Source organism: Alexandromys fortis, unplaced genomic scaffold (assembly GCF_014885135.2).
Source record: "Alexandromys fortis isolate MF-2015 unplaced genomic scaffold, M_Fortis_MF-2015_v1.1 scaffold_119, whole genome shotgun sequence".
Classification (NCBI taxonomy): domain Eukaryota; kingdom Metazoa; phylum Chordata; class Mammalia; order Rodentia; family Cricetidae; genus Alexandromys; species Alexandromys fortis.
Window position 1 is genome coordinate 271,616 of NW_026067991.1, and position 25,558 is coordinate 297,173.

Genomic DNA, 25,558 nt, shown 5'->3' on the forward strand with positions numbered 1-25,558 from the left:
GCGAAGCCCGACTCTGCCGTCCCTGTACCTATTCTGTATCTCACACATACAGCAGATATACAATTACATGGTGATAGGCAGTGTGTGATCTGAGAGTTATTGTTAGCAATTAAGGTCAAAATAAAACAAACAAACCTGTGTTTACCAGGTGTCTGCTACCAAGGGAAATCTAGACTTCCGAGTAGGTTTTGAATTTACTCTTACTGAATACATTTTGACATTGTGCAAAGACACGAGTGTCTGTTTCTGACGGCAAAACAAAACACCCAAATGGAAGATGAAAGTGGGGCTGTTGGGAGTGGGCAGAGCACTGTTGTCTTCCTTATAAACTTTGGCACGATCTGATTTTCTTTTGTTAAATCATGCACCTGCGCTTTTTTTTAAAAAAAAAAAAAAAAGTTGAATGTACTTAGGTAGAATGGTTTGCAGTACAGCTTTAGGCTATCGGTGAGTCGCAAGTGCACGACAAAAACAGCCTTGGAACTATCTTTTTAAAAACCTAGTGGGAGATGCCAGAGACACCCAGGCAGAGTACATGAGTCTGCGTGGCTCGCAGAGGCGGTGGCTGCAGGGTATGCGCATGCGCCAGCTTTGCGGGTTTCCTTTCTTTCCGGAAGTGCCCCACGGTGGAGCAAATGGCCCCAAGTGGAGTTGTTATTTCGGTTTAGTTCCGCTCATTGCAGCCCTGCTGCCAGAGGACACTGCTGCGACGACCTCGGAGAGTGAGCCTTGCAGACCCTGGGGGATACGAAGAAACAGGCGGGCCTCCGCCACCAACACTGGCCGCGACCCGCAGGGTTCCGGTGCGACTGGAGCAGGAACCTAGGAGTTTAACGACCTACCCTGCTCGGAAGCATCAGTTACCATGCATGGGCCTTTTAGCTTCAGAAAGGATGAGAGCGCGGAAGAATACAGATTAATGTCTGTTCACGTTGCAGAACGTGAAGGAGGGAATCGCATAGAACTTTTAAAGTATTGAGAAGGTTTTGACTTTTTTGATGCTGGAAATTGAACTCAGGGTCTTGCGCATTCCACGCGTTCACCTCCCCCCTCTTGGTTTTTCGAGTCAAGAGTTTCTCTGTGTAGTCCTGACTGACCTGGAACTCGCCTTGTAGACCATGCTGGCTTCAGACTCACTGATATCCGCCTGCCTTTGCCTCCTAAGTGCTGGGATTATAGGCGAGTGCCACCACCGCCCGGCGTGCCAAGCACTTACTATCCCACTCAGCTATATCTTAGCTTTAGTATTTCTCTTAAATGGGTAGTGAAATAGAAGCAGGAGGTGGTGGTGGGGTATAGCTGGTAAAGCTGCTTGCTGCTAAAACTGAAACCTGATTCGATTCTCAAAACCCACATGGTGGAGAGAGGACTGACACCTGCAGGTTGTCACTCTGACCCCCATACATGCTCCTTGGTGCAGCTGCAACATACACAAAAAATAACAAATTGAAGCAAAAGTATATACTATATAGTGATACCTATTTTCAAGGTGTATATGAAATCTCCCTTCATATAACATCTCTTTCTGTTTATAAAGTCAGTCTTATGTATGAAATGCTAACTGGCATATTCATGAAAGGAAAATGGAAGGGATGAAACCCAAGGGCCCATGCATGCTAGACAAGTACTCCAGCGTTGAGCTGTAGCCGTAGCCCAGGTCAGTGGTGGTTGGTTGTTTTGTTTCAGGTAGGGTTTCACTATATTGCCCTGGACCAAGCTGGCCTCGGACTCACAGAGATTCTCCTGCTTCTGTCCCCTGGGTACTGGGATTAAAGGCATATGCCACCACATTCAGCCTGGTTTGTTGGTCTTTTGAGACCTGGTCTTGATAGCCAGGCTAACCTTGAACTTGTGGAAGTCCTCCTGTCCCAGCTTCCCAAGTGTGAGCCACCATGCTTGGCCTTTCTTGTTATAGATGGGGAAACTGTGACCCAGAAAGAGGACAGCATACTGACGCAGCCCCAGGAATGGGAGACTGGTCATGCTCTTGGGCCCAGAGCCGCCTTAAGCTAGTAACTCATTTCTCATGGAAACAGATGTGCATACATCATCAGATGGTCCTCGTCCTCATTAAACCTCTGTCTGGATGGGTTGAAAGTGATTAGTTCTTAAGATCTATACTGTTGTATTTTACCTTCCTCCCTTGAGACAGGGTCTCAGACATCCCGTGCTGACCTTTGCTGTAGATAATCTTCAACTTCTAACCCTGCTGCTCCGCTCCCAATTCCAGGTGCGTCATTATACCTCCTTCATGCTGTACTGAGGACAGAAGCCAGGGGCTCGTGCATGTTAGGAAAGCCTTCACCCAACCGAGCCCCAGGCCCCCAGGCAAGCTTTTAAGAGAATGTAGTAATCAGAGCACTCCCTAAATCATACAGACGTCAGGACAGATAGCATGCCCAGACTCCAGGAGTTCAAGTAGGGCCTGCACTGTCATTATTACGGCCACTTCTACCTGTGGGCAAATACTCTGGTTAGTTTCTAGACATGTTTCCTCATCTATAAAGTGCGAGGCGGCAATGACTCAGGCCTGGAATCCCAGCACTTGGAAAGCAGGGGCAGGACGGGGGTCATGATCTGGAGGTTATCTTGGCCTCTTACAGTCCCCCTCCCCTTTTTAAAGAAATATACTTTAATCGTGTGTCTCATGTTCACTCTGCACCCATGATTACATTTCTGCTTTATGAAAATTCAAGGATGAGAAACTCACTAACTGTAGTCTACTTGAGCAAGTCAGTCACCTTCCTCTTTTGGTTTCTTCTTGCATGGTTACAGCGTTCGGTACTAACACCCTAGTCTCCATAGCCTGATTCTTTCCCAGCTCTCTCTTTTCAAAATTATATGGCTCCAGCCATGCTGGCCATGCCAGGCTTCTTCCTTGACTAGATCGCACCCTTCACTGCCTCTATGCTATGATCTGGGCTGGAATGTTCCATTTCACCCCGGGCCCCAATGATCCTCTTTCCTCAAAGTAGCTGCAGGACTGAAGACGGCAAAGCAACACCGACTTCGGCAAGCTCCCTCACTAGAAAACTAAGGGCTCAAAGCAGATAAAGCAGCTTTGAATTCTGGCTTAGAGGTCACAGGGCATTAGGCACTCTGCGGAAACCTGCACAATCAACCCCTTCCACCAGCACCCGGTTCTTCACACCATGGGGATTTGTATTGCCCCTAAGGAGACACTGGGCAGCTGCAGCTGAGTCACAGGCAGTCACGGGCCAGCTGCGAGCAGAGCTGTGTTTCTTGGCATTTCTCCCAGTTCCCCTCGTGGCAGAATTCTGTGCTAGGATTCAGACTTATTCCTGTTCTCCACCTTGAGATATTTTAATCCACTCAACCCAGTGTTCACTCCCGCCTGACCCCATTCCCTTCATTCTTCCCCTCACTCATCACGGTCATGGTATCAAAACCACCCTTCGATGGCCTCGCCATACTTGAAACCACTCGTTGCTTTGTGTCCGTATCCCCTGCGTGCACATGAGACCCCATACTGTGCGAACCCAGCCCAGACTTGGCCACGCTGGAGGGGGTCCTGTTCCCAAGATCACGTAGCAGTTGTCCTTGCCCTGCCAATGTCTTTCAAATGCTCAGTTGACCAGGCAGTCCTATATAACGTGTGGTGGCAGCTATGGAAGGCACTGGACAGCAGAAGCCAGTCCCTGTGCATGTGCCCAGGTCCCCTAGCTTGTGGGCCCAGTCTCTCATCAGAGCTAAGTTGAATCTCAAATGCATTCTTTTGAGGTCCAAACAGTAGCACTTGGCGAGTCCGACCCTCTTATTAAGCAAACAGTATTTACGCTTGACTCTCATGGCAATAGACCCCATGTCCTTTGGGAGGAAGCTTATCTTTACAAACAGGATTCATCTGCGAACTTCTCATCATCAGAGTAATGGTGGCCTGTGCAGCTCTGTCTAGTGGCCCCACAGCCTTAGCTCCATTCTGAGCCATGGAGTAGACAAGCCAAGCCAAGTGACAGCTTGGGGGTCCTCACTCCTTGGAAAGCTTCTGCAGCAGCTTCTGCTTCTGCCAGGGGTGGCACTGTAGGTTGTCCCACTGGCAGATGCCTGACCTTGAGTTCTGAGCTGGTGAACTGGCTCTGGAGAGGTCAGTCGTCAGAGGTCAAATCCACTGGAGTCAAAGAGCCCCTGTGCATCTGTGAGCTAACAAACTCCACGTTGTCCTTGTTCCTTTCAAGGTTGACATCTTCAGGGTCCCACTGTAGAGACGACACAGAAAAGGTATCTTGGTGCGACAGATCCTTTGCAACTATTCCAGCCTGGCCACCCCCAGATGACAGCCCAACCCTGGGTCTCATGACCCAAGCAAAGACAAGGGGAAGTCAGTAAGCACAAGCTAGCCCGGCCTGTGTTCTACAATTAGAGGAATATACTAATTTTGGTGGTCTTGGGATGGAACTCAGGGCCTTGAGCATGCCAGGCAAGTGTTCTACCACTGTTACGTCTCCTGTCCTCACACTGGCATTACGACCCCCACACAGTGTAGCATTAAATGAAGGAATGAAAGAACAGCCACCCTCACCCTGGGCAGACTAGCCCCACATCCCTTGCCATCTCCCCCATTACTTCCCTCACCAAGCCTTTCCCCCAAGTGCCCTTGGAACACTCTGGAAGAGAGCAGAGAGACTCAATTCCCTTTCCAGCCCATGGAAGCAGCTCTTCCGGAGCAAGTGTTACTCTCTGAAGCTTTATCGGGGAGCTCTCAGCCCTACTGGATATGGCTCCACCACTCATTCGTATCTGCTTATGGGCAGCTCTAGTCTCTCCTTGAACATCTTCCTGGCCCTGCTGGAGATGCTGAGTTCCTGAGGAGCCGAGCAGAGCTGCGCCTTTGCCCCATGAAGTCTTTCCTCTCGGCTTGAGGCTGAGCAGACATGTCTAAGGTCAACTTTTTTTTTTCCTTTCGAGGCAGGGTTTCTCTATATAGCTTTGGTACCTGTCCTGGAACTCCTTTTGTAGACCTGGCTGGCCTAGAACTGCCTCTGCCTCCCGAGTGCTAGGATTATAGTGCTTAAAGGCCAGCTCCGGGCCAGAGATGGCTTAGCAGTAAGAGCTCTTGCTGCTCTTCCAGAGGACTCAAGTTCCATTCCTAGCACCTACATTGTTACAACCATCTGTAACTCTAATTCCAGAGATCTGATCCCATCCCCCTTTCTGGCTCTTTTGGCACTGCATACATGTGGTACACAGACATACATGCAGGCAAAAATTTTCCATACACACAATTTTTTGTTGTTGTTTTCGAGACAGGGTTTCACTGTGTTATAGCCCTAGTTATCCTGGAATGCACTCTGTAGACCAGGTTGGCTTTGAACTCACAGAGATCCGCCTGCCTCTGCCTCATGAGTGCTGGGATTAAAGGTGTGCGTCACCACCACCCAGCAATATATATATTTAGAAAGCCACTTCACCACTTGAGAGCCAGTGAGGTGGCTTAGTGGGTAAAAGGTGCATGCTGCCAAGTCTGACAGTACGGATCTGACCCCTGAGACCATGTGAAGGGAGAGAACTCTCTGTTAACCTCCATGAGTGCCTGCTCTCTCTGTCTCTCTCTCTCACGCACACACATGCACACACACAAACGCATGCACACACACACAGGCATACACACATGCACACACAGACATACACACACAGGCACACACATATACACACATGCACACACACAAAACACATGCATGCACTCACACACAGGCATACACACACAAAAACTCACACACACACCATGTTAAAAAGACTCCTGCAGCCCAGCGACCCCGCAGATCTGGCACTGAGATAACTCGGTTCCTGCAGCTCAGCGCTCTGTACCTATCTGGGCTTGTGCAAACTTCTTGTGTAGTTGTGACTGCAGACGTGGCACCTCTAACCAAACCCTTTCCAGACACTAAAGATTCTACATAAAATAACTCAGTTGCTCTTAGCCTCAGAGCCACCTGCTCAGCAGCAGGGGCCTGTTCTGTCCTCTAAGGATGGCCAGGGCACTTTCGATGAACACAGTGGGCAAGCGCAGACCTCAGTCCTAGATCTGACATCTCAGAACACGCTCTGGACTGACAATGCTCCAGGAGTCATTGAACGGACGCCACAGGCTCTGCAGCCATGGTTGGTGGGCTGAGACTCACGAGTTAACATCTTAACAAGTCACTGCAGTGTTTCCTAGATGTTCGAACACCGCCGTTCCACCTCTGAATACTGCGTAAATTGTTCTTGCTAACCTTGATGGACTCACATGCTCATGAACAGAAAGTCTGAGCGCTCTGAGCGGGTGAGCCCTTTAATGTAGATTACATCTTAGAAGGCATTTAGAGTCTGCTTTCTGTAGGACAATGTGTTGAGCTGCTTTGAGCAATAAAAAATAATTAGAAGAAGGCATAAAGCCAGGACGGTGGTAGCTCATGCCTTTAATCCTAGCATTCGGGAGGCAAAGCCAGGTGGAGCTCTGTGAGTTCGAGGCCAGCCTGGTCTACAAAGTGAGTTCCAGGACAGCCAGGAATACAGAAAGAAAACCTGTCTCAAAATATAAAACAAAAGGGGGCTGGAGAGATGGCTCGGAGGTTAAGAGCATTGCCTGCTCTTCCAAGGGTCCTGAGTTCAATTCCCAGCAACCACTTGGTGGCTCACAGCCATCTATAATGAGATCTGGTGCCATCTTCTGCCTGCAGGCACACACACCGACAGAATATTGTATACATAATAAATAAATATTTAAAAAAATAAAACAAAAGACAAAAAAAGGAAAATTAAAAAAAGGCAGAGCATGAATTTGTGTCACGAACAGTTCTGGGTGATGACAGGCACAGGTAGCTGTCACCAAATATGCTTATCTGTTATTGCCAGCGAGGAGACTGCCAGCTGCATGCGGTCTCAGAAAGACAATGGCCAACGTGTGGTGTGAGGCTGTTTCTCATAACCGCTGCAGCCACACCCCAAATACCACACGCGACCTGCAGCTACTCCACAGCTCACAGACCCTGACAGACTGGGTTTCCTCATTGGGTTATACTGAATTCTTCCCCAGTTGAGTCAGTTGGTTCTGAATACTTCCCAGTGCAGAAAAGACCTTGTAAAGATAGTCCTCGAGCCCCACGGGTCGCCAGACTATCCTCCCGAGCTTTCTTGTTTCTCATGTATTCACTTTGCAGTGCTGGGAGTAGGCTGTACCGGGCAGGCCCTCTTTTGAATTGCATCTCCAGCCCACAGCCCCCCCCCCCCCGCCCTTTTTTAAACAACAACAAAAAACCCAAAAAACTATCATGTCCTCCATCCAAGAGGGAGTCCCTCCAGAAAGAAACCAAGTGCTTGTCCGTACCTGCTCCGAGTTTAGGGCTTCCCAATACTTCTGCTGTAGGATAAAAAGAGAGACAGAGTGTTGAACAGACCCCATCCTGGGCCACAGAGCAGAGCCCAGAGCCAGCCCCTGAGCTCAGAGCCGGGAGTCAGAGCCTTGGATGACTGCGGGGTGGGGGTGGGGGGAAAGACAAGGTTCCAGCAAGCAGAAGGCGGTCGCTATTAGCAGAGTAATTCATTTAGTAAGTTAGTTAAATGATCAAATAAAATAAGCCCACCATGGTTATGCAGGGCTGGGGTTCTGGAAGAAACGACTCCCAGACACTTCACAATTACTATAATTAGAAATTACGGGTGGTAGTGGTGGCGGTTCTAATAATAGTAATAATAACAGTAAATCTTCTATTTATTAACCACATAGCAGGGATGAGCCAATGCAAACCCGTAAACCTCTTAAGAAAGAGGCGCAAATAAAAACTCCACCCCTGGGCTTTGCCAAGCAGCTCACACTCTCCCTTACTTGGCATCTGCTGCATGGCTGGTTCCACTCCAAGCCTCAAATATGCCTGACTCAGGATCCTGCAGGAGCAAGTGCAGACTGTCTGCCTCGCTCCTCAGCTCTCCATTCGGTTCCCAAAGGCCTGCGTTTCTGACCCAAGTGCTAGGAGTCTAAGCTGACAGGCTGTTTGTGGTGTCTAGTAGACAACGCCGCAGGCGATGGACTTCAGAAACAAAGCTTCTTCTGTTCGAGTCTTTTGTTGTGTTTCGGTTTTTGGTTTTGTTTGTTTGAGACAGGATCTCCCGTAGGCAAGGCTGGCCTCAAACTCGCTGTACAGCTGAGGCTGGCCTCCATCCTCCTCCCTTCACCTCCCAAATGCTGGGTCACTAGCGTGTGATGACAGACCTGGCTTGGCCAACTCTTTACATTTTCAATGCTTTAATGATAGGGTATTTTAGCCATACACAAAGGCAAAAGAATAACGAATGCCAGCGGGACCGCCTGCTCCCCATCTTCTAATCTGGTGTCTTAAAGTAAATCATTTTTATTTGCGAATAACTTAGAATGCTTCTGTAGATAAATCCTTATTCCAATGTCATGACTAAACCTAATACAATCTCCAAGTAGCCCCAGCTAACCTCAGTGCAGAATCCTTAGCAATCATCTCATTTTGCAGAGAGGGGGTACTTATCCTGAAACTCAGGGCCTCACGCATGCTAAACCTCAGTTTTCTTTTCTTTCCTTTTTTTTATTTTATTTTATTTTTTTATGAGATGAGGTCTCATAGTATAGCTCAGATTGGCCTTGAACATGTGGCAGCCTCAAGAGCTGGGATGTTAGGTGACGCACCAAACCTGGCCTGTGCATTAACGCTCCCAGAGCTGCACCCCTAGCTGCCATTCGTCTTTTTATTTTCAATCATTTAAGTCCGTTCTGTGTAACTGGCTCTCAGGGTGTAGCAGAGGCTGGCATGAAACATGTCATCCTCCTGCCTCAGCCTCCCCAGCGCTGGGATTACAGGCTTGCATCACTATGATTGGCTGACATGCACCTTCCTTTCTAAGCTGGAATATATATCTATCATTGTTGTTCATCCTCCTCCCTGCCTCCTCCCTGCCAATGGTCACCTTTCTTTCTCCCTAAGGGAGAGGAAACGTTCAGAAACAAATCAGCAGCATAGACACACTGCAGCCAGCGACTCCACCCAGCTTTACATGACTTTCTTCTCGGAAACAAGTGGAAAACATGCATTGGAAGAGGTACAAACTACTAAACTGGTATAACGCAGGCGCCGAGAAAGCTCCATAACTTGAAGGTATGATGGGAATGAGAAGAGAAGTCAAATTCAAAAGCGCTTTGCTTTTCCTTAGAGAAATACGGACATTCCCACAACATGTAAACGGCCGTTTGCGGTGTTACAGTTAACGTGCGCTCAGTCCTTTAAGGAATGTCTCAGAGTGCTGTGCGCTGTCCTGGACCAAATCCAGCCGCTGGGCAACTGCCGAGATCCAAGCAGAGCCTGGACTCCAGCTGGTAGAAACATACTGAGTTCATTTCTTAGCTTTGCTAAATGTAGCATGTTGTGTAAGACGCTAACAGAGGCAGCTGGGCGAAAAAGGGCACATGGGAAATTTGTGCTAATTTTGAAAAAAAGAAAATTCTGTACATCCAAAATTATTCCAGAATAAAAAGTTTATTTAAAGCCAAGCAAACCAATAAGTAGGCTTGGGTCTCCCAGCTGGGTGGAAATGAAACTTTGAAAGTCATTCCAAGCGGCCTACACCAGGGACAGCATAAAATTTAAGAAGAGCGCCCTCTGCTGGAAGGAGTAGTTAGTGGGTTTTTTTTTTGTTTGTTTTTAAGACCGGGTAATGTAGCTCAAACTAACCTCAAACAGGCACCCCTCCTGCCTCTGCCTGTAGTGCTGGGATTACAAGCAACACCACACCTGGCTTATAAATCATCATTTTAAGCCAATGATTACAAAATCCTAAGCCCAGTTAACTCAAATCTTTGTAACAGAAGTCTCTCCTCCCAAAAGACTAACAATAAATAAAATGTTTTAGGCCTTTCCCCTATTTCAAGAATAACAACAAAAGAAAATAAAAAGATGCTTTTTTTTCTCACAGAAAAAATAAAACAAAACAAAACATCCCAGCTGGCACTAGGAGGTGAAGGAGGAGAATCGGAAGTCTTCAAGGCCACCCTCAGTTACATAACCTAGGCTACATAGGACTCAAAAAAAAAAAAAGACTCCTCAAAATAAAATATATACACACCAGGGACTGGAAAGATGACTCAACAGTTAAGAGCAACAACACCTCTTCTAGAAGACCCAGGTTTGATTCCCAACACCAACATGGTGCTTCACTTAACTCCAGGGGATACAGTGCCCTCTACTGGACTCTTCAGGCACTGCATGCATGTGGTACAAAGACACATGCAGGAAAATGTTCATACACATAAAAATAGAAATAAATGTTTAAAAGTACACACACACACACACACAGAGACACGTGTGCATGCAAGCGTGGTCCATATTCTATCCTTGGGAGATTTTCTCTCTGAACAGTTATTGAATAACCTTCTGAGAACAATTATCACAGTTACGCTGTACGTATAATGATGCCATATGTGTATTCTATGTACACTGCAATAAGATCAAACTGTGCGGAATCTTTGTCCCTTTTGTACACAATAAACAGGTCCACAGTCTTTATCCTCTGGGACAGGATCTTGATGTGTCACTGAACCAGCATCCGAGTCCCAAGGACTAGACCTTCAGGTGCGGCCACCATACCTGGCTCCATGCATTCTCGGCTAATTTTCAGGACCATGATCCTGGGAACATAGCACACAGTGTTTCAACTCACAAGCTTCCTAAAACATGCTTTCTCGTGTTTCTGAAACCAAGAAGCATGGGCTAGCTCTTGTCTGCACAGCAGGTGGTATCATTTCTTCTATTCCTGAGGATGAAGGGGGCGCTAAAAGTGTTGAGGAAATAAGGCCACCTTCTAGGTCTAAGGTACAGACTGTGGGAACTGTGGTTCACTCTTGGAGACCATCTGTCTAACTTCTCCCTCCTATATTTGAGGAGAAGTGACTGTCCCCAAGGCCAGGGAAGTAAGATGGTACCAGACTTTCCAGGGTTCACATTTTCACATTGGCCAGAGAGAGACAAATAAGTATGATTCTCCTAGATTGCATCAAATGGGATCAAAGTGAAGCCTGGGTGATGATTGACAGATTCAAGCCAGGGAGATGGGAGAAGGACACTCAGTAGCATGCAGAGAGGAGGGGCAGGGCAGGGGCAGAGGCTTCCCAAGAGGGAGGAGAGCTACCCTGGATGTCCGAGCTGCATGCTATTGAGTATGTGGATGATACCAGCTTAGGGATGAGAGAGGTGAGACCTGACTCTGACCCCCACGTCCATTTGAGGGCATGTGCAAAGAGGATCTGAGTCACTGTGGCCAAGAGGCACTGCAGTTGCCTGCCTGTGGGCAGGTTCAGGCCAGTCCCTTTGGCCTTGTGTATTTTTCCTTCAAATGCCCACGCTCAGAAAATGTTTATTGAATGACTGACCAGAAGCCGAGGTAAAGTGTATGGTTGCATCATCTGCTAACAGCCGCCTTTCTGATCTCACTTAGTAGCCAACAAACCAAGTTCTTTAAGGAACACGGCTCCCCAAACCAACGGCATGGAGGAGGTGACAGTTGGTTAGTGAGTCAAGTGCTTGATTTTAATTTTCTTCTTCACTCTCTTTATGCGCTCCATATTTTCTGCCCTCCACATGTGTATTACACGGCATCTCACCACACAGACAGGCTGGCATGGTGCTGGAGCAGCTGAGAGCCCACATCTTGAGGCACAAGCATGAGGCAGAGGGAGACACAAGTCCACACCAGTGACACGCCTTCTCCACCAAGGTCACGCTCCTAACCCTTCCCAAATAGAGCCACCAACTGGGAAGAAAGCATTTAAATCTATGAACCTATGGGGGACAAGCTCATTCGGAGCAGCGTAGTCCCGAGTACTGAATGAGTTTTTAGAAGACACGGGTCTGATAATGGCTCAACAGCAGGGTGCTCCTGTAGGCTGCTCAGTTCTGTGGGTTCCGTCCCCAGAAATAAACAAAGCAATGGGGAAATAGAAAGGATGAGAATTTTGTTTGTTGTTTGTTTTTTTGAGAGACAGGGTTTCTCTGTGTAAGTCCTGGCTGTCCTGAAACTCACTCTGTACCAGGCTGGCCTGGAACTCTCAGAGATCCACCTGCTTCTGCCCCCCCCCCCCCTGAGTGCTGGGATTAAAGATGTTCACCACTACCACCCGATTTACAAATTAATCATTTAATGTGGGCAGACACAGCCAGGGCCACTTGCTTAGTGTGGACTCGAAGAATTAACATATATTTCACTTCCTGTTTTGTGTTGAGTCAGGATCTCCCTGTGTAGTCCAGGCTGGTCTCGAACCTTCAGTGGTCCTCCAGCTTTAGTTGCCTGAGTGCTGGGATTGCGGGCATGAGATACCAACACAGCAAGGATGTCCCTGCTTTTAAGCAATGGACTTCTAAAGACTGTGAGACTGTAAAGGAGGGAAAGAAGGGGCAGAGAAGCGGCCCAGACCAGCGACAAGGGCAGGCTCCAGCAATGTCCAAGACGGATAACAAGTGCTTTTGCAGGACGGGGAGAGAGTCCACAGAGTAAGTATTTTCCTATTCCCCCGTGGGCCCTCCTGTCCCTGTCTGCCCCGGGCTCGCTCTGCAGTTCCTTCTGCCACAGGCATCTGTGGAGGCTGCCAGCTCCAGGCTTCTTGGGGTCACAACCATTACCAGACTCAGTTTAGGAATAAGGCCCCAGTGGGTGCACAACCCAGCTCTCAGCCACCAGCTGTTCTAGGAGTGAGGGACCGGGAGACACCCACACTCATCAGACCGTGGTCACCTATGGACGTGGGCAGGACAACAGGCTCTGGGCAGCTGGTGGAGGGAGCCACTGGTCCTGGGGTAACAGTTCACAGAAGCAGGCCTCTGGGTAAAATTCTGACCCATGGAAATGGGGCTAGAGGGAACCCAGGAAGAACAGTCCAGAGGTCTGGGACAGGGAACGGAGTGGCCAGGACAGAACACTAGTTACAAACAGAGACAGCATTGTGCACAGTCTAGAAAGGGCTGGAATATCACACTAAGGAAGCTGGTTTACCTCACAGTCAGAAGGTCTTGAGTTTTGGATTTCAGGGTACAGCATAAGTCTGACTAATTTTCAGATTCTGAGCAAATTATGATTATTTTGCCAAATAAGGGCATTAAAAATCAAACCAAACCCAAACCACAACTCAGCGTTCTTACTGCTGACTACCATCACCCCACAAAGGGGCATTCAACACCCAAAAGCCTAGGATGCAAAATTCAGTCATTCCTCCACCAAAAATGCCAGACGGCAACCATCTTCAACATACACGTGACCCCTATGCCGTCCTTGCTCTCCTCTGGCCTCATACGAATGTAACCCCCTTGTTGAATGAGGTTGGGATTTACAGAACCAGAATCTAGGGTGACAGAACATGTGGGAGCTACGCCTCTCGGCATCCCTGGTGTGACATGCATCCCGTTCAGACACAAAGTGAGATGGGGGCTAGGCATGCCGCTTCCCATAGGTCCTGCCCATGTGGGTCAGCACCGGCATCATGGGTTCCCGTTTCTTTGGGGTAAAGAAACTCTTCTACGGTCAGATGGGCAGGGAAACACTGGTACCAACCTTCTTGCCTTCCCTTCTCTTTCCCTCTTTCCTTTCCTTCTAACAGGTTCATACGTAGCCCAGGCTGGATTTGAACTCATGATCCTCATGCCTCAGCTGCCTGAGCGCTGGTGTTACAGCCTAAGCCACCCATCCTAAACCATGGAGGCTTTTTAAGGGATTACCCTTGCTTTTTTTTTTTTTTTTTTCCTGTAGGAAGGACCTGGATATGCATCTAGGAGAAATGGACCCCAACACTCAGTATTCCCTTGACCATCCCAACCATAGAGTTTGAGAAGCTTCTCCACAGACCGTGGGAGCCATGCAGGGCTTCATTCGTGATTAGCAGCTTCGAGGTTAAGAAGGCAGGGTTAGAAAGCACGCCAATCTCAAGGAGGCCCAGCAAGGGTTGGTAGATGACACACCCGCGAACCCGCCCACCCGGCAGGCCCTGTACCTCCAGGTCGGAGTTGATGGAGGAGACCTCGGAGGAGCTGCCGGAAGACACTCTGGCCTGGATGACCTGAATGGGAGGGTATGAGGGCGGCTCCTGCAAGGCGGCATCTCCAGTCACCGTCTGTCCGTCACCAGGTAGTCTGGTGGCACCACAGCCAGGCTGCAGGGAACGAAGGAAAGGGTGGGTGAAGACACTTGACTCACTTCACCTGCCAGCGTACAAAGCGAGCATACACTTCGGGGTTCCCGAGGCAGGAATGTGTGTGCTTGCAGGGTCCCTGGACCCTCATCCCACAGACAGCAGCATTTTAGATTTTTGGAGTCCACTGAACAGTCCCTTACTAGTGTGCACTCGGGGCTTTGAATTCTCTCGCTTTTCCAGTCCGCGCTGACTACATACAGCCACACCAGGGCAGTGGCCCTTGTAGTCTCAGGCTTTTGAATACTAGGTGACAGTCTGGGCAGTTTAGGAGGTGGGGAGTTGTTGGAGGAAGTACACCAGTGGGGTGACGTTTGATACTTTAGATTCGCGCCACTGATAGTTCTCTCTGCTTCGTGTCTGCAGTTCTAGGGATGAGCTGAGCTCCCCGTTTCCAGTGGCCAGCTGTGTTCAGAGGGAGCGGCGCACAGCGCAGGGCCGCGTACAGAGCAGGGCCGTCGTTCCCGGGCCGACTCTCTCCATCTGGCCCCCTTTGAACACAGCTGCCCTCACCATTCTGGACGCCTTCTCTCTAGAACTGGAAGCTCAGATAACACCCTTCATTCTATAAGTTGCCTTGGTCACGGTGTTTCCGCGAAGCAATAGAAAAATAACGGACACGGGCAGACATTTAAGATTTCCGGGGACTCAGAGAATCTCTAGGAATTTCCGGATGAAAGGGGGTGTTCGTTTGTAACCCGGACGGCTAAAACACATTCTACTGAGGCATTCTCAGCTCACACCAGAGCAGCATGTGAGGTGTGGTGGGAGAACTGGGATCTATCTGTCATCTATCTTCAACCTCCCTGACCCCTCTGTTCTCCACAGAGCAAGCAGAAAAGCTCCCCCTGCAGGACGTTCAGAGCCGTGCAACATTCCGGGTTTCTGCCAGGGTACGGCTTGTGCCCTTCATCCCAGCACATAAGAGGGAGGCAAGAACCCAGGAGTTTCATGCAATACTCAGTTGCGCGGCAAGTTCCAGGCTTACGATGGTCTCTTCGAATAACAGTAACGAAAAGGAGAGGGTGTGTGGTGGCCCAGCTGGTAGGATCTACTGAAGAGGAAGTGGCAGGAGGATTATAAATTCAAGGCTAGCTTGGGCTGTACATCGGTCTGGCAATGTGACTCAACAGGTAAAGGTGCTTGCCCGCAAGCCTGGTGACCTGAGCTTGATCCCCCAGAACCCACATGGTGGAAAGGGCAGAACTGACCCCTGTATGCTGTGTGTGTGACCATGGCACAACTGCACGGCCGCACACGCAGCCTCCACCAGAGCTTTCTGAAAGGCTGTGTCACCTCCAGAGGAAATCTGTCCTCTTTGGTTCTCTTTTCCCAGCCAGTAGACGAGGGTGGTGATCTCAGCCACGACAAAGGGGCCCGATGGAAACGCTCTGGGCCTGATAATGAGGGCTCAGTCCTAGGAGGATTGCACGCACCCCTGCCTGTGAATCAGTGAGCCAGATGGAGAGAGTCGGCACGGGAACGACGGCCCCGCTCTGTACGCGGCCCTGCGCTGTGCGCGGCCCCGCTCTGAACACAGGTAGGGCTCCACCCTGCTGCCCTCGGAAGACGGGAGCTGAAATAGAAACCTGTGGGTGGAGCGGGGAAGCGGCTGGCTCCTAGGCAACAGAATAATTCCTATAATCTCGGGGGGGGGGGGGCAGATGTACACCCAAAATCAACAAATGAACGAGGGTTTCAAACTTCCCTGTTGACTGTGGAGCTGTTGGTCCGCATGGCCTCGGCCCTTCTCGCCCTCTGGTGGACATAGGTGGAAGAGGCTGGGTAAAGCGCCCTGGTGGTGGGGTTTCAGTGTGGGAGAAACGGGGAGGCGCACAGCCCTAGTGCGTGGGTAGGGATGGGGGACACGGGGTAGTAAGGACGCAGTTCCCTAATATCGGTGTGAGGTGGCTGAAGGGGAACACAATTCCATAATTTCTTTTCTACAGTGCTGGCGATGGAACCCAGGGCTTCAAAGTAGAAGTCACAGCCCAGGTCCCACCCCAGAAAAACTTCTGACGCTTTTTTTCTAAGAGCTGTGATTTAAAAATCAGGCCGGGTGGCGGTGTCACACGCCTTTAATCCCAGCACTTGGGAGGCAGAGGCAGGCCTACAAGAGCTAGTTCCAGGATAGGCTCCAAAGCTACAGAGAAACCCTGTCTCAAAAAACCTAAACAGACAAACAAACAAACAAACAAACAAACAAACAAATAAATAATCATTCCCGAGCCCTTCCCCCCACCCACTCTTCTCTCCCTCTGGTCAAAAGAATGCTTTCATGGCTCTAGCGGGCTCTCCACTATAAATTCGTGTTTTGATTCTCTCTGAACTTCGACGGGGCAGAGGGAGTCACCAATAAGTAACCCGGCAAAGGGTCAACCTAGCTGTCCTCCGGGCGCCAGTGTCCACCACCTAGTTGCACAGGAGCCACGCCACTGAGCTGCGTGGTCAAAATGCACCTGTACTGAGTGAGGGCCCATGACATGCAAATTCTAGGCTCCAGGAGAAAGTCAGTGCAGAAAAGTAAAAAGGTGACCAGGGCTTTGCTGAGAACCCTTAGAGGGCAGAACAGATTTTACTCTGTGTGAAAGAGAAAGCCAGAGAAGTGTTTTAAAGCAAGGCAGGTTAAGATGTCAGTTATGGGGCTGGAGAGAGGGCTCCGTGGTTTAGAGCACTTGCTGCTCTGGCGGGGGACTCAAGTTCGGATCCCAACACCTACATGGGGCTCACCACTACCCCATAACTCCAGCTCCAGGGGATCTGACACTCTCTTTCTGCCTTCATGGGCTCCTGCACACACACACACACACACACACACACACACACACACACACACACACAATAACCAATGCATTTTGAAAGATGTAAGTTACATTTGTAAAAGAACTTTCCTGCCTGGTATGTGGGCACACACCTACAACCACAGTGCCTGAGGTAGGAGAAACTGAGTTTCAGGATAGCTTCCCCTACAGAGCTGTCACAAATAAATAAACAACAACCAAACCAACAAAACCCCCAAGCAAACCAAAAGCAAAGCATAAACAACCCTTTTGGTTGCTGGTGTAGATGGCAGGGTGGGACAGGCATTGCAACAGAGGAGAGCCAGCGGACAGCTGTTTGCCGTAAGAACCCCCTCCCTTTTTTGAGACCTTTTGTGTGCTGCCCGGGTTGCTGACACACGGCCAAGGCATTATTTTGTTTTGTTTGTGGCAGACTTTCATTATGTCCTGGGTGTTGAACTCGCTGTGTGCCCAGGTTGACTCTGAACTCAGAGCAATCCTCTGCCTCACCTCTCCAGTACAGGACTAGAGGTGTCATTAGCTATTCTAAGAGAAGCATTTGCAGGACTGTCAAATGGGCTGGGCAGGAAGGGGATGGAGCGAGGGGAAGAGAGAGAGGACTCTGGGGCTTGAGCCACCGCACAGATGGGGACACTACTTCCTGTGATGCAGAAGGAGCCCATCTGGGCAGGGAAGGCCTGAGCTGGGTGTGGATGTAGTAAGTGTGAGATGCCATGGGGGGCTGTGACCAGAACAGGCATCTGGGACCGGAAGTAAGGGGAGAGGAACAGATGCTTCCTGGGAGTCAGCATGAGCTATAGGAGTGGGCAGTGGAACTGGGGTCTGCCAGGGGGGAGCACTCCCCGACAGGTTCGAGACAGTCTCACTCTAAGGGCAAGCTAACCATGAGTGGGTGTGAAGGTGGCAGAAAACGGGGTTGGGGCCAGAGAGTCAGCAGCAGAGGCAACTGAGTCTCAGACAGAAACCACTGAGGACTCAGCAGCTCGGAAGTCACTGGTGAGCAGGCCAAGGTATCTGAGAAGAGTGGGATGAGGGGGTGAACTTCCCGTCACTCCTTTCCCAGCCCTCTCCCTCTTGAACACCCAGAAGACAAGCCAGAGCCCTGCAGCCCCTTCCCCAACCGTACTTACGGCCCTCTGCTTTTCCATGGACTCCAGCCTTAGCCCAAAGCCTCACCACTCTTTTCGAGATTTATAGTGACCCCTATGGACCAGCCGCTGCTAGTCAACTCTCTGCCTATCTGCCACCTAAGGATGGTTCAGACAGGCATGGGTGACCTTGATCTTAGACTCACAGCCTTCCCAGGTGTCACTACTCTTAGAATGACATCTGGACACCACACCTGGTGATCTGACTTCCGTCTCCTCTCCGGCTTTCATATACAATGAAGGAGGGACCAAAACATGTCTCTTTGGCATATGGATTATTTTAAATTAAGGGCAAGAGAAACCAGGAGGAAGTCTTTGCCATCTCATAATTGCCTAGAAAGCACAGTCATCCCTCAAAATGGTGACTCCTTCCAGGACTGTCATGGACACTGGAACTCGGGGTGCTCAAGTCCCTTATGTGGATGGTGCTGGATTTGCAAGAGCTCTGTGAGTTCAAGGTCAGCCTGGTCTATGTAGCTTCATTGTAAGCTAAGAACCCATCTCAAGGGAAAGAAAAGAATCAAAATCACAACTACAACAAAAACCTAATACAAAAGCAAAACAACAAGATGAAGATCAGCAGCTCCAAATGAGCCAAAGCCCTTAACGTAAGACCTAAAGCTCTGAAATCCTTAGAGGAAAAGTGGGCAAAGACTTCAGGATCCACGCACAGGCACGGATATTCTGAATAGGATTCCAGTCGCTGAGGAGATGATAAATGAAACCTTATAAAATTAAAAAGCTTTTGAACTGCAATGGAAATAGTTCATCAAATAAAGAGACGGCCTACTGGAGGGGAGAAAAACCTTTGCCAACGGACATTACTTTCTGGACTATATAATAATAATGCTGACAATCTATACATCAGGTATTAACATCTGGAATATACAAAGGAGTGAAAAAACTAAACAATAAGAAACCAATCAACTCAGTCAATAAATATTCTAATGAAATGTACAGTCCACAAAAGATGAAATATAAGTGATCAATAAACATACAAAAAAGTATTCAACCTCACTATCCACCAGAGAATTCTTAATTTAAAATTACATTGAAAATGTATATGACCCCAGTCAGAATGGCAGTCATTAAGAAAACAAGCAGCAGGTCTGGAAAGATGATCAGGAGCTAAGAGCACATGCTGCCTTCTGGAGGACCCGAGTTCAGATCCCAGCCCCTCCGCACATCATATAGCTCACAACTGCCTGTAACTCCAGTTCCAATGTCCTCTTCTGCCCCCCCCCACATGATGGAGGAAGGTCATTGGCTAATAAAGAAACTGGCTTGGCCCATTTTATTGGTTAGAACATAGGTGGGTGGAGTAAACAGAACAGAATGCTGGGAGGAAGAGGAAGTGAGCTCAGAGACGCGATAGCTCTCCTCTCTCAGACACACGTGATGAAGCTCCAACCCAGGATGGATGTAGGCTAGAATCTTCCCGATAAGCGCACCTTGGGGTGCTTATACACATTATTAGAAATGGGCTAGTCCAGGTGTGAGAATTAGCCTAGAAGAGGCTAGATAGAAATGGGCCAAGCAGTGTTTAAAAGAATACAGTTTGTGTGTTGTTATTTCGGAGCATAAGCTAGCAGGCGGCCGGGGTGCGGGGACGCAGCCCCGCCGCTCTTATTACAACACACACACACACACACACACACACACACACACACACGTGTGCTCATGCATGCGCGCGTGCACACATAAACACAGAGACAGAGACAGAGAGACAGACAGAAACAGAGAAACAAACAGAGAGAGAATGAAAAGAGCAACAACAAACACCGACAAAGACACAGACATAGGGACCCTTCCCCATTTACTGGTGGCAGTACAAACTAGCCGAGCCATTGGGAAGTCAGTATGGCAAAGTCTCACAAAACTAAACACAGATCCAGCACAGGGCCCAGCTAGCACTCCGGTATGAGCCTGAGGGACCTCTCCTAGTCAAAGCATCACAGAGACACCCACGCATCAGTGCTTACTGTGATACTATGTGCAGTACCTAAGCTGTGGGACCAACCCAGGTATTCAACCGAAGAATAAAGACAGTGTAGCTTACATACGCAATGGAGTGGGCTTAAAGAAAAAACACTGCCAGGTTATTTGCAGGAAAATAGATTCGACTCCAGAGAGTCACACTAAGAGAATTAAATCAGTCTCAGGAAGGTAAATTATTACATGCTTTCTCTCATGTGTGGTTCCTTATCTTATATCAGACATGGTTATGTAAGTGTCTACGACATGGGCACAAGTAAACCTGACTGTGGTGGTTTGATAGAAAAGGCCCTCAGAGACTCATGTGTTTGAATGCTTGGCCCACAGGGAGTGGCACTATTAGGAGGCGTGGCCTTGTGGAATAGGGGTAGTGTTGTTGGAAGTAGTGTGCCACTGTGGAAGAGGGCTTTGAGACCCTATAAAGTCAAGTCTGGCCAGTAGGACAGAGACTCTTGCTGCCTTTGGACCAAGATGTAGAACTCTCAACTCCTTCTCCAGCTGCATGTCTGCCTGCATGTAGCCATGCCCCACCATGGTGATAATGGAATAAACCTCGAAACTATAAGCAACCCAGTTAAATCTTTTCATTTGTAAGGGTTGCCGTGGTCATGCTGTCTCTCCCCGGCAACAGAAACCCTAACTAAGACACTGCCCAGGAAAACAGAGAGAACTAAAGGGAAGGGGGAGAGGGGAGGGGGCAGAAAGAAGAGTCCGGAAGCAAGGGGTAACGTGATGGCTGATACAGCTTGACAGGACCTGGATACCAGCCCCTTGGTTAGTGGGCAGATCCATCTTAGGAGCGGACAGCACTCGTCCCCGGACTGGGTCCTGAAGCTGCACACAGCAACCATCCCTTCCCGTTTCCTGCCTGCGGACGCCATGTGACCAGCCATCTGAGTCACCCCACAATGGTGGAACTGTGAGCCCAAGTCACCCCCAGCTCCCTGAAGTGGTTTGTCGTTGTCTCAGCAATGTATCAAGTACTGATACACGAGGTGGGGAACATACATGCATATAACATGCGTCAGCACACATACAGTGTGCACTGGTGTGAAAATATCTCTGGGTAATAAGGAGCCATCTGTGATGGATAGATAACAATGAAAAACCACTTAAGTAAATAAAAACTGCAATCTTCAAAAGAGGCCGGCTGTACATTTCCTTTCTGCATAGCCATTCATGTTTGTAAAGGAAACACCCATTCCCGCCCTCCTCCCCCAGGTAAGCGACTTCTAGGCACAGCTGCCATCTGCCACCTGAGACTCTCACCGCACAAGAAGACAGCCCTGAGTTCCACACTCCCCTCCCTCTCCTTCCCTAACTCACCTGCTGACCCCACAACCCTAGGCCCTAGGCCTTTTTCCTGTACTTGAGACGGGTTAGAAACCTCAACCATCTGGAGACTTCCTTGAGCCCCATTTTCCTTTGTAAACACCCGTGTAATGAATAGGTTTCTTTCTCTTTCATCTGTTCGATTTCCAGTCCTCAGCCATGGTACCCAAGAGAGCAGAGGGAAGAGGACTTTTCCTCCCGTGGGCTCCCCTCCTCTGCCACTCTGGAGAGCTCTAGATGCATCCCAGCAGCTGAAGTGCCCTCTCCCCCAGGAAGCCCCCCAGGGCTGCTCTCTCCGCTCCACCTGGATACTCAGCACCACTCACCTGCTGCACAGGCTCAATGGTCAGCTCCATGTAGCGACTGATGGCTGTCATTGTCCTCAGCGGCTTGCAGTGTCCCAGGCTGGTGAGAGGCACCCAATCTGAGTTCTTGGAAGCAGAAACAGAAGGGTAACAAAGAGAAACTGTAAAGCCAGGAGGCACTTTCTAAAATGATGGTCTCATTTTATTCAAAAGGGCATGCCCTTGATTCTGAACTCAGGAGGCAGGGGCAGGTGAATCTCTGTGAGTTCGAGGCCAGCCTGATCCACATAGCAGGTGAAACCCTGTCTCAGAAAAGAGCGGCTTTCTGAAGATCTTTGTGTGCTCAGAATCCGGGAGCCACCACAGCAGGTACTGAGTACAGTATGATTCAAAGCAGTGGTTCCGACTTGATGTGACCTTGGGAAAGCTTGCTAGAGGCCACTTTGGGTTTAGAGTAGGGACATCTGGTCCAGAGCCCACACTTTGAGAACTTTTACTGTCAGCAGCTGTGTCTAAGACACAACTCACCCTCCCCACACACACACAACTATGAATGAACATAGTCTGGCCCAAGATCATGGCCTTACTTTAAACATTGCTAGATTTATTTATTTATTTTTGTAACTTGATTGTTTGATTCTCAGGCATGAGATTTTTGTTTGTTTGTTTTGTTTTTGTTTTTTCGAGACAGGGTTTCTCTGTACCTTTGGAGCTGTCCTGGAACTAGCTCTTGTAGACCAGGCTGGCCTTGAACTCACAGAGATCTACCTGCCACTGCCTCCTGAGTGCGGGGATTAAAGGCGTGCGCCACCACCACCTTAACTGTGTGGATGACTACAGTGGGTGACAATGTCCAAACATTGGATACACCTACAGGGACCATGGCAGACACCCAAAGGGTTCTCCTTGTCTCCCCGGAGTCACACGGACCTCTGTACTGCGAGCTCCCTGCAGAGGAACAACTTTAGCACAGCTGCCACAGTGAAGGAAATAAGTGTCCCCTGAACCCTCCTGCAAACTCGGAGCCCAAACACCCCCACTCTCTTTGTTATACACATACTAGTACCTTCTATTTTGTCAGCTCGCGCTACACTGTTGTGCCTAGAATGTTCCGGGGAGAAGTTTTACTTTTTAATTTTTCACGCACCCCCTCTTTTCCCATTTCCTAGTCCTTTTGGTAAAGGAATCCCAGCCTCCTTCATGTCCGTGCTCTGTAAAAGGGACCTGAAGTGCTGAGGAGCCATGCAGCAGGTGAGACTGATGTGGGATGATGCCCTTCTGCATGCTGTGAATATGTCTTATTACCAATGGTTAATAAAGAAGCTGCTTTGACGAATAGCCAGGTAGAATGGAGCCAGGCAGGAAATCCAAGCAGAGATACAGGGAAAAAGAAGGTGGGGTTGGGGAAAAGTCCTGGAGTCACCCAAGGAACAACATGCCACAGCATTACTGGTACACCACGGGGCATGTGGTGGTACACAGATTAATAGAAATGGGTTAAATGTAGGAGCTATCTAGTAATAAGCCTGAGCTAAAAAGGCCAGTTTGTAAGCCTCTGAGTGGCTATTCAGGAATTGGTGGGTGGGAGAGAAACCTCCATTTACAAGACACCACTTTAGTCCCCCCAAATTAGTAAAGGGGAGCTGCTTATCTTCATACAAGCTTCCACAATGGGTCTTTTGATGAGGACAGATTGCCTCAGTTAGAGTCACCAGTCTGAAACAAGCAGAAAGAGACAGGAGGCCGGAGTGCAGTGTAGAGTCTGTGTAACAGGAAGAAGGCTCTGGTCAGCCCCAACACCGCAACACTAAGGAGACAAACACGTGCCTCAGACATATCGATTCTCGCTCGTGGTAGATTATAGCATAAATGTTGGGCATTATCACAAGCAACACTTCCCAAGATGAGCATTTAGCAAAACCAGCCTCCAAGCAGGGACAGTTAAACTGCAGTGGCCTCAAATACAAATGAGTCCTTGTGCCCTGGGCCAGTTTTCCAGAAACAGCATCACACAGATGTGCAAAGGTGGGAACGAACATTGGCCATGCTCCGGGATTGTCAGGAGGTAGCGATGACATCAAAGATACATGGGAAAGTGGGAAGGCGATTTTATGGGCGAAGGGTGGGAAAGCCCAATTGTTATAAAATCAAGACACTGATGTAGGCAGTATGTGGATTACTGAATAACACAAGGGACTCTTTTATCCAGCTACGCAGCTGCGAGAATGCCTTGTGGAACTTAAAAGTGAAACAACCAAAAAAAAAAAAAAAAAGAACAAACCCCAAAACCACCAACAATAACAACAACAAAAAACACTAAAAGAATTTTTGGACCTGGAAAATTGGAGGATCCCATTGCATTCAGGATCGTGTGAGCTTTGAACATAAAAATTAGCTTTTTTAAAGACCTAGCATAGGGGCTGGAGAGATGGCTCAGTGGTTAAGAGCACTGCCTGCTCTTCCAAAGGTCCTGAGTTCAATTCCCGGCAACCACATACATGGTGGCTCACAACCATCTGTAATGAGGTCTGGTGTCCTCTTCTGGCCTGCAGACATACAGACAGAATATTGTATACATAATAAATAAATGAATATTAAAAAAAAAAGACCTAGCATAGAGCCGGGTGGTGGTGGTGCACGCCTTTAATCCCAGCACTCGGGAGGCAGAGGCAGGCGGATCTCTGAGTTTGAAGCCAACTTACAGTGGTCTATACGAGCTAGTTCCAGGACAGGCTCCAAAGCAACACAGAGAAATCCTGCCTCGAAAAACCAAACCAAATCAAACTAAACCAAAACAAAAAACCTAGCATGGGTGGTCCCAGGTTCCCAGAACTTCTCGCCTTTGTGCACCCAGTCCGCAAACCATTTCTACCCAGAGAGACCTTGTCTTCGATCCCGGCCTCCTGATTGTCTTCTTTCTCTGCGCACGTCAAAAGGGCTTGTGTATCGGGGCCCTCTCTGGCTTCGGCAGCAAACCCGAAGGCGCGCCTCATCTTGCTCTTGATCACACAGGACAGAAAGATGATCTGAGATGCGGAAGTTAAGGTAGACTGACGCAGAAGCGCAGACTGCCACACCCTGCTGCCCCCAGCAGCCTGCCCTAGTCCCTCCCTGAAGCCATCCTGTCCCAGGTAGACAGAGCACATCTTGAAGTCAGAGCCCAATCAGTTTTTCTCTGTCTCTCGGTTCTCTGATAAAGGCTTGTGACACAGAAACGTTCAGAAAACATCTTTCCTCAGGGCCTGCCTTATCGTGATGGCACACGTGGTGGGGGAAGACACATGCGGTGTACATGAAATCAGAGGCTTATTTGAGAGGAGAGCCAAAGTGGACCTACAAGGATGCCTGGAGTCCTTAGAAGGAAAGACATGCAGAGATACTGGAAAGAAGGCAGGCTGCTAAAGACAGACAGACAGCCGCTGGAGGCAATGCCAGCTGTGGCGACCCCTGCCTGTGGCAGCACTTCCAAGGCTGAAGCCTGAGGATCTGAATTGAAGGCTAGCCTTAGTTACGTACCGAGAGCTTGCCTCATAAAGGAAAACCAATATAAAGCTGCAGCTAAAGAATTCTGGAGGTCACAGGTCAGAAGGCACGAGGCCTGCTTTGATCTTGGACTTCTGGGTAATCTACACTCTCCCACTGCCACCACCGCAGGATCCCATTCAGAAGCTGTCAGCACCTCCAACGGCCTCCTTCAGCCACCAACTCAGCTTCCCTTGCCCTTGAAAACACTCACGCAAGGTCACCTGGGTGACAGCACGTCACGCAGCACCCCTGGGGCCCCAG

General features: G+C 49.1%; 1 protein-coding gene across 1 annotated transcript in view; it reads right to left on the bottom strand.

The window, feature by feature from the left end:
- Positions 1-2,612: 2,612 nt before the first annotated feature.
- Tmem44 (transmembrane protein 44) overlaps positions 2,613-25,558 on the bottom strand; it is a 33,821-nt gene continuing 10,875 nt past the window's right edge. The window contains exons 7-11 of the mRNA XM_050159909.1: positions 24,655-24,798; positions 21,794-21,898; positions 13,994-14,152; positions 7,328-7,360; positions 2,613-4,217 (exon numbers count right to left, since the gene is read on the bottom strand). Coding sequence (XP_050015866.1) covers positions 4,107-4,217; positions 7,328-7,360; positions 13,994-14,152; positions 21,794-21,898; positions 24,655-24,798 — 552 coding nt within the window. The 3' untranslated portion in view covers positions 2,613-4,106. The remainder of the gene's footprint in view (positions 4,218-7,327; positions 7,361-13,993; positions 14,153-21,793; positions 21,899-24,654; positions 24,799-25,558) is intronic.